The sequence below is a fragment of the Gossypium arboreum genome, chromosome 12, assembly GCF_025698485.1.
Source record: "Gossypium arboreum isolate Shixiya-1 chromosome 12, ASM2569848v2, whole genome shotgun sequence".
Lineage (NCBI taxonomy): Eukaryota > Viridiplantae > Streptophyta > Magnoliopsida > Malvales > Malvaceae > Gossypium > Gossypium arboreum.
The window spans coordinates 55,099,442-55,109,684 of record NC_069081.1 but is presented as its reverse complement, the minus strand read 5'-3'; the positions used below and the strand labels follow the sequence as shown (position 1 = coordinate 55,109,684).

The 10,243-nt window shown below is 30.4% G+C and overlaps 1 protein-coding gene across 1 annotated transcript; it reads right to left on the bottom strand.

Moving 5' to 3' along the window:
- Positions 1–8,538: 8,538 nt before the first annotated feature.
- On the bottom strand, positions 8,539–10,039 carry LOC108478451 (dof zinc finger protein DOF5.7). Its single transcript, XM_017780910.2, has one exon. It carries the CDS (start codon positions 9,762–9,764, stop codon positions 8,754–8,756), a length of 1,011 nt encoding a protein of 336 aa, XP_017636399.1. The 5' UTR covers positions 9,765–10,039; the 3' UTR covers positions 8,539–8,753.
- Positions 10,040–10,243: the final 204 nt, after the last annotated feature.

Genomic DNA, 10,243 nt, shown 5'->3' with positions numbered 1-10,243 from the left:
GTTTGGCCCTACCATCGTTTCACTGAAATGGCAGAGGCACATCTCCTTATCATGGTTGATTGGAAAGTCTTTGCCACCACCTCTGCAAAAAAAAAAAGAAAAAGAAAATAGAAAACAAAGCAAAGAAACAAAAAATAAATATTATAGTTTGGCTATAAAAGCCACAGCCATCACATGTAACATTTTGACAGAAGAAATCGAATACAAAAGAAAAAAGAACAACAAAGTTAAAAAGAAAATACGAAGGTAGTCCTATTTTTTTTTCTTCTTGTTTCGAAATATAAAAGAAAAATAAAAGAAGTTTAAATTTTTTACCTGTTCATCTTCCACCACCATCGACGACTTCATCGGAGAAGAGGAGCCGAAAGGTTTCTTAATTTCTAGTCGAGTTTCGACTAGATTTCGGAGGATCTAACCCTAGATCCATAATCTACTTAAAAAAGAGATCAAAAAGGCCTATTTTAAGGAACTCCAGCCACCGAAGCGGTGGTCTCTATCATTGAGGATCGGTGGCCACGGCGAAGACTCACCGTCCCATGGCCGGACATAAGGGTGGCTTTGAGAGAAAAAAAATAGAAAAGAATTTTTTTAAATAGGATTTAAAATGTTTTTTTGTTCTGATTTTTTTATTTATAAGAGCCCTGTATGACATCGTTTTGGGCTTGACCTTCAAACGTCCAAAACGGCGTCATTTTGACGCTTAGCTCGACAACTCGACCCAAACTCCTTTAGATCTGCGTGTTTTTGAAGGAATGGGTTATTTTCCATGTTGGCCCTTCCACTTTTTAGCATGTTTTAAAATTAATCCTGCGCATTTTTATTTTATTTCATTTTTACCCCGTTATTTTGATTCCTTTGCGATTTGATCCTTTGACCTACTGTCAACCTAAGGAAATGACATGGATTGGATTAATTGCTCTCTGAGCCCCAAACTTTTATATTTCATTTTAATTTAATATTTTATATTTTGTTTCGTTGTAATTTAGGAGCTAAATTTTGTTATATTTTCAATTTAGTCCCTTACTTCCCTTTTTCTTATTTATTTCATGATTTATGCTTTAAGTTCTGTTTAAATTTCAATTTAATCCTCATTTATTTAATTCTACCTCTTTATTTACTATTTTTATTATTTTATCCCTTAAAATTTTATTATGGTTTCAATTTAATCTTTTTTGTTTAATCTTGCCCTTTTTATTTATTTAATTTTCAGCATTTTTAATTCCTTATTTATATTTTATCCTTTAATTTACATAACTTGCATTTCTATCCTTAAGTTTCTTAATCATCTCATTTTAGTTCATTTTTGTTTTTAATTTTTTAATGTTGATGTTATTGTTAAATGATTATTTTTGCTAATTAATTTTTAATTTTGTCATCATTAATATTACACAACCATGATCATAGCATTATCATACTTTTTATTATTTTACCATTTTTGTCATTACTAATTTTCCACTCATTATTTTACTATTATTGTCATTATTAAATAGTATTATTAATTGGTTAAAATTGTTCCAACTACCACTTGTTATCATTTTGTTATCATTTTTGTCATTTCCATATTATGCAACATGTTTAAATACTCGTTTATTTTTGCACCACCATTTGAATAAAATAATCTCAGATTGCATTAAATGTTATATTCATTTTTACTCGATGCATAAAAAAGGAATTTTTTTAAAATCGAGGCAATGCTCTTTGTTTAGGGATTCGAGAAATAATACCCTAACTTACAGGGTACGACTTTCTCCTTGAACCAAGATAAACGAGCATCCTTTTAAAATTCAAAATATAAAAGACTTAGGTAATAATAAAATAACGAGAACCTTATTTTTGAGGATTCAAGATATCGTGCCCTAACTTACGGGACATGATCATTTTCTCTATTGACTCGAAATAAGATTGTTCTTTCCATAAAATTCAATTCAATTTGCAATCATGCAAGAAGAGAATCGTATCTTAAATTTTCTTTGAATTTTCAATTCTCGACACTAAGACATCAAGTAATCAATTAGGTACCAATTTTGGGCGTTATGAGGCTGCTAGCCCTTCCTCATACGTAACTGACTCCCGAACCCATTTCCTGGATTTTGTAAACTGAAAATTATTGTTTTAATAAATCTAACATTTATTAAAATGACCAAGTTTTGAGGTGATCCAATCACACCTAAATAAAAAGGATTGGTGGTAACTCCATTTTCATTTTAAAATAAAAAGTCGATTTCCAAGAGGTTTCGACACATGGATTCTTGGCAGCTAAGGATGCAATGTTTCAATCCAATCAAATATCCATGATTGAAGGGATCAGATAGGGTGATCTGATACGATCAAATCTCTAAAATATGTTTCTTCAATTGATACTATCTTCAATAATGTGTTAGATATCACCACATAATTCTCAGTATCTCAAATATGGAAACTGTCTCAAACAACTCCAGCGGTAAAGGAGTGCCCTTAACACTCAATTACCAATTCCATATTTTTAAAACAATATTAATTATTAATTAAAATATTATCTTATTATAAAATAAATTTTGATTGTCAATGAGAAAAATACTATAATATTTTGAAACAAATATATTTATGTTGTGCTTGTTTGACTAAGAAAAACTATTAAAAATTATTTTACAAAAATTGTCAAATAATAAAAATATTCTATGAAGAATCATTCAAAAAATCAAAAGTATCAATTTTTATAAAAATTATTTTCTAAAATTATTTTCAATAAAACAATCACAATATAATTCACATTATTATTACAACAATTAAAAGCTTGCGAGTTTGAACGTAAGTAGACACATATTATTTTTATTCCTATTAAAAGTTTGGGTTATATATTGTATTAGGAATTTTATAAAAGAAAAGCTGATGATGAATTCAATTTATATGGAATTGGGTAAAAAAAAAAAAAGTGGAAACTTGACACGATCTATGAAGAGGTTAAAGTAGAAGCATAGGTATAAATTTAGAGAGACGAAAGTATAAATGACATGATGACAACAAGGGCGTGATGGGAAGGCATGAGATTGTTTTTGAGCCCTCTATGACTGGCTAAATGCCTGATGGGAAGGCATGAGATTGTTTTTGAGCCCTCTATGACTGGCTAAATGCCAAAACACCCCAACAGTTTTCTCGTTTCAGTGGGGGCCTCATCTGCAGGCCCCACATTCCTTCCAAAACCAAACAAAACAATAACAAAAACAACTGTTTGTTTTGGTAGAGATAAAAGAAAACGTTACATGTTCATGAATGATGCTGACTCTATGTTACTATTACATTTCCTACACATTCCCCCCCCCCCCCGGGGGCCCCTCTAATTACATCACTTCCCACACCTTTACTAAAACACCTTACATAGTTTGAAGTAATTTCAAGTTCCTAAACCTTACCTATTCAATAAAAAACAGTTGGTATGATGTTCAGTACCATTGGATCTCGACTTTTTAAGAGACAGTAGAAGGGTAGGTGAATGGAATGGGGGGAGGCAACTAACGAACTTGCGTGAAGATGGATGACAATCTGCCGTTTCTATGACTTACTCATTCATGAGCTTCTTGCATCTTCCTAAGCTAAGCTGTATAAAACGACAGTTAAGAGACACTAAGGACATACATACATACCCCAAATTCACTTACAACTCTCTACTAAAGTAGGTTTTTTTTTTTTTTTCTAATGGATCCCTGTGAGATCACCCTATCACGTTAATCACGATGCTTCACGTTCTTCATCGCTTTTCTTCTTTACCCAACCCCCCCACTTATTATACTATATATGATTGGTTAATCTATCTAATCAACCATTTAAATTTTCTATCCTGTAATGAATGTTGACTCAATTTATCACCCTCAATATCTTACAAGTGCAAAGAAATAAAAAAGTCAAAAATCATATTTCTCTTTTATAACAGCGATTCTTCTATTCAATATCAAAATCAGATTTTAATGATATCTTCATCTATATTATTATTTAAATATTTGACTAAATTAATGTCACGAGTCAAGCAAACACCAACTTAGTTAAAAATTATTAAACTACTATTATATATTTAAAATAAGTTATATACTTATAAAGATATTTTTATCTTTTTAAAAATTTTAACCAATATAAAATTTGCATATGTTAAGGTTTGAATTGTACATATTTTTTATACATTCCAATTGTTCCACTCACAATATTATTATTAGTTAAACACATTATATTACATTATTTACTATATATTATTCCTAAACACATAGATATATTATAAATACATGATTTTTAGAGATAAAATTTCCAATATCTAGTATTAAAAGAGAATAAAACACTTTAGTATTATTTGTTAAGACAAATACCTTTAAACTTTTAAATATTAATGTTGAAAACTGATGGATTTAATTTTGTTGTTTAAAAGAAGGAAAATAAAAGAGGCGGGCAGGTGTGATGAAGCGGCTCTTTTTTGCGGTGATGTAGCCCAAAAGATTAAAAGAAGGGAGTGAAAATAAAGAGACAAAATGGTGGCTTTTCTTCAAATTAAGCCGTAAATTTTCAGTATTTAACCGACAATAATGCAGTGGAATTGTTAAAGAGAATGATTCAATAATTGTTGTTGTACGATCTGTATGTTTCAAGTAGAAGAATAATGTTGAAGCTATGGATAGGGGAGAGAAGTAATTAATTTAAAAGCTATGAGTTCCATTAATTATTTGTACAACAAAGTTGCACCATATGTTCTAATATTAATTCTTCACTCTAATGTGGGACACCATTCCACCAAAAACGAAATTAATCAAGTTTTTAACGTGCTCATACTGTGCATTTATAGAGGGAAAATTTGTAACATATGTTTTTCTAATTTTTTATATTATTTTTGAAGGCATTTAAATTATATTTTCATAATAAATCTTTCTAATTTATTTATATTCAATTATTTTACTTACAATTTTACATAAGTCATTGTAATTTTAATTTTTTTAAAAAGTCTTTTTAAATTTATTGCTGTTTTTACAAAATAAATATACTATTAAGATTGAAATAGATATTCAAAAATATAAATAATATTACAATAAATTATTTACTAGCTAGTCACAATATTTAAATTTAACAAACAATTTACATTCATTAATTAATAATTAAAGTTAATTTAAAACTATATTTAAAAATACAATTTCACACAATATACTGTTATAATATTTATACTTTATAAATAATTTTAAAATATTATTTATTTAAATTCAATATTAAAACATTTACTTTAGTGACTTAAGTAGTTAGTTTTGTAGGGTGATTGATTTAATATTTTTTGAGGTGAGGAATTATTTTTTATGTCATTTTTAAAATATTTTTCATGTTCATTTGACGATTAATATTTAGGATTCACGGTTATTTTTTTTTTAGTAATATTGTTTCTAGTATTCAATTTTTATTTTTATTTTAAGAGTGTAATGTACTTTATCATTACACCTAACATTATTGATTTGTGTGTCAAATGACTTAAACAATACTTACTAATTGATTGAAATCATAGGTAATGAGAATCATACTTAAGATAAATGTAAGCTGCAACTTAAAAATTAAAGAGTTGGACTTAAATTATTGTTTCGAAGTTAACTTTAATAAATTGATTCTCTAAACAAATATTCTAAAGACAAAGGTTAACTCTAAATTACATTTAACAATTTTCTAGTATAAAAATTTTCACCTTATTTGTTTATTAGTTGTGGCCACAATTTTTATAGCAATATAAATATAACAAGTTAGCCATTGCATACATCATGAAAATGCAATGGATCCAAATCTTTCCATACAAGACTTGATAAATAAAGATAAAAATAGTTTAATAAAAATAAAAATAAAACTATTTGACATCTCTTGTGAATGAGGTTTATTACTACTTTAAAATGGAAAATTTTTATTTAGATCTTTTATAATTTATAAAATTTTAAATTAGTAATAATAAATTACATTTTGATTCTCAAAAATAATAAAAATTTGATCTAATCCTTTAAAATTATAAAGATATAGACTATTAAAATAAAAAATTACATTTTATTATCATAAAAATACACAATTTAACTTTGCTACTGGACATCCGTATAAACTTACAAAAGCGGAGGCTTAAGGCTAATATCGTATATTTAGATCTGGTAATCTCATACACCACACAACTATTATAAAATATTAAGACGTTGGAGAGAAATATTAAAATATGATATAAGATAAATATGCCAACATGATGTTACCATTTATACTCAATTTATTGAGATATCAAATGAAATATATGTATAACTATACTTTACATGATGTTATGTATTTGCTATTTTGAGAGGTGAGGGTTAAGTTTTGTCTGTTTGTTTGTGTAGGAGTTAGATGTTTTAGGGTGGGAGTGCTTCAAATTGAACGATTATTTTGGAAATTTTTGTAATCTCTTTGTTTATGAAAGAGGTTGGCATTTATTAACGTCTTTTTCTTATTAATAAATTTATATTAATTGAGTGAAAAAAAAAAGAATACAATAAAATACATATATATATATATATATCATCCTATTTGATTTTTTTGTTAGATTTTATGTGTTTATGTTATATGTAAGTTTCTGAATTTAATCATTATACTTTAATTTGGTTATTTAATTCTTGTACTTATTGAATTTTAAAATTTTAAATCTTATGCAACAAACATATTATTCCATAGTGATGCCATTTTAGCTCACTATTTCCAACAATACTTACAAAAAAAGTTACAATATTTAGTTAATGAATTTAATGGCCATCGTTTTAAATCAAGACCAAATTTTTAAATTTTGAAAAATATAGGAACTAAAAATTATTAAATTGGAGAACATTGACTAAAAATGCACAACTTATGCATAGTACTAACATTAAACTTTGACCTAATGTAATTATATGATACCATTTGGGTCAAGAATGAAATTTTAAAATTTAAAAGTGTAAGAACTAAAATTGACCAATTTAGAATACAATGATTAAATTGTTAATTTACACATAATATTGGGGCAAATAGCAAAATTTTACCTTTTTTGTTCAAAATAGAGATTTCATTAATATTTAAAACTTCTATAATAAAAAAAGAAGCTATAATCAACAAGAGTTTGGTGCAATGGTAAAGTACATTGCATTTCTAAATATAGACACAAATTTAAATTTGAGAATGACATTATTGAGAAAAATAACCATAAATCCTAAACCTGAATTATAAATAAATAAACAAAGGAACATAAAGCTAAAAGTAATGCATATAATAGAAAACAATATGACGGCTTGATTGAAGGTCATGTCATACTAGGAAAATGTCTGACCCGAACCACCACTCCGAGGAAAGAGGCTAGTGTTGGGGTAGCTAATGGCCATCGCTCAGTTGGTCAACTGCTGGCAACGGCAAGGGGAGGGAGGAAACGGGGGAAAGGAGGGAAAGGGGAGGGATGAGTCGGCTAAAGGGGGTGGTTAGCGATTGCTAGCCGCTAAGGGGCCAAGGTCCGTTGGTGGGGGGTTTGATTGAGATTTGAGAGGGGATCTTGAATTTTTGTGTAGAAAAAAGAAAAAAAACGAGAGTGAATTCTTTTAAGGGTTTTCCCTACTGTACTATATTATATTATCCTATTTGATTTTGCAACAACAACCTAATGTTGATGTTAGTGTAAAATTAAATTTATCTTATGTTCAGATTTTTATGATAATTAATCTAATAGAAGTATTTCATAATTTTCACATAAACAATGTTATCAAATTTTAAATAAATTAAAAATATTTAAATATTTGTTTATTGTAAAATATTTTGAACAGTTAATTATAAAATAAAGACATCAAATTAATTGGAACATTTAAGTGTACGTACAAGTGTATGCACATAAAATAATAAGAAAAAGTAAAGAACAAAAATTGGGCAAAAGCAATGAAGGGAAAAAAGAAAACACAATCACTTTGTGATTGTTGATCATCAGTAGCAATTAGAAATGGCTCATCCCCCAAGAAGGAAAATAGAGAACTATACAAAAAAACATTTCACACAAAAGAAAGGAACCCTAAGCTTTAGATGCCTTCTTTTTTTCTCTCAATTCAAAATGTTGGACAGTTTCTTTTTCATCCAATACTTTATCAGACACCACCGCACTGCAACTAATTATTACCAACAGCCCTTATGGCCTCCTGTGAAAACCCTTAACACTGCAAAGGCACCTAGACCTAGGCAAGGGAAGGACTCCTACAGCCGTTGTGTTCCATTCATATATGCATACGATGACACTATTCAGTAGCCTCAGACTGTGTCTCCTGCTAGGGAGTGATTGAATGACAATTACTGACTTTACATAAAACAAATCAAAGATCTCTGCCCCTAAAATACTCACTGATCCCAAACAGATTGTGTTCAAAACAAGCAGTTCCCAACCTAAAAACAACCCATTGTCTATATTGAGAGGTTGAGTTTATAGTAATAGTGGAGGTGAAGCCAACTACTGCTTTCACTTTCATCTAAATTTTAGGCCTTTCCATTGACAGCAGGATTTATAAAAGTGAATAATGGTAATGCTCAACAATTTATTAAAATAAATAATAGAAAAAGAGAAGGAAAGAAAGAAAGAAAGAAACACTATTTTTTTTTTTTTTTGTTCATACGTTTACATGTTGATCAATATATATCTCAAGTACTCAATAAAACATTTTAAACAGACAATTAGCTACATGGTTTTTTCTTTTTGGAGAATATATTACTTTTTTTTTTCCCTTTTAAGGTCTACCTTTTGTTTGATCCTTCTCTTTTTAGGGCAACGTGTTGTAATGATGCAAATCATTCCATGCTTGAACCCCATTCCAGTTGCTTGTTGTAGTGTTATCATTGCCATTGCTGCTAGTGGTTGGAGTTGGAGTTACTGGTGCATATGAATTCCCAAAGAACCATTCCGTGGCGGTTTCATTGGTGGTGGCTTTTCTTGGATTCTCAACAGATGAAATTTCAGGCTTTGATATCTCTAGATTGTGGAACAAAATAGGTTGTAGCTTTTGGGGTTGGTTCTCAACTGGAACTGAACAAGCAGTGGTGGTGATGGTGTTTTCCTTTTGGTTCTCTCCCCCTCCACCGAAAAGCATAGCCAATCTTTGCTGCTGCAACTTCCAATGTAAATCTTGGTTTATTGAACTTAAGGACTCAATTGAAGAAGCAAGACCACTACTAACATTCAACGAACCCATCTCCTGAATTGCACCACTAAGGCCAGGGGTAAGTGAAGATAATGGATAATTGTTGAACCCCATCAAAGAAGTAGAGCTACCAGATGGATCAAGAGTGAAACTAGTAGGAGGAGGAGTATCAGTATCTCCAAATGAAGCAAACTGGTTATAAATAGCAGGTGGTGAAGGTTTAAGCCTAGGAAGCGACAACCCACCGAGCTGAAAATCCATGGCAGGAGAAAGGCCATGAAAGAACTTCAACCCACCACCCATCTCTGAAGATGAGATGGAATCCTTTGAGTCACTAGAGAGCCTGGAAGATGGTTTTAACTTCTTGTTCTTACGGCAACCTCCACCGATTGGTACGTTACGCAAAGCCCCACCTTTAGTCCAGTACCTCCTACAGGTCTTGCAAAAATGCCTAGGTTGAGTGAGGCTGTAGTTGTTGTAGTAGCAGAATTTGGTGTTGGGGGAGTCGCATCGTGGACACTTGAGGGCTGCTTGTTGATCCTGCGCCGCCCTAGTTGAACCCGTTTTCCGGTTGCCACTGCTTTGGTTTTCGTCTTTAGCAGCTGGTTTTACACTGGGATTATCAGGAGACATAATGGAAACAGTGGGGTTGGTTTGTTGTGGTGGTGGTGGTGTTTATTATTCAGTTTCTTTGCGCAAAGGCAAAGATGGTCAATTGATGGGGTTCATGCATGGAATGGATACAGACAGATAGAAGGAGGGAGGGAGATGGGGTCTTGTGATATTCATCAAAGAAGGGGGTTTAGTTTGAGGTTAGATCTGGTGGAAATTGGAATAAATAAAGTTAGACATGAAAGACGAGAGAGAGAGAGAGAGAAGAAAAGACGCGGGCGGGGGGTGGAAGGCTAGATCTCACTAGAATAACAACTGGACAAATCAAGCATATCATCTGAAACTGCTTCTGGCTAGGCAGAGATGAGAGAGATAAAAACGTTTTGTAAGATCCAAACCAAACAAATTTGGGATATATTCAATTTTTATTTATTTAACTGCTCTCTTTTTACAATACTGCTATATTTCTAATAACAGAATCTGCAACCAGAATTTTCTTT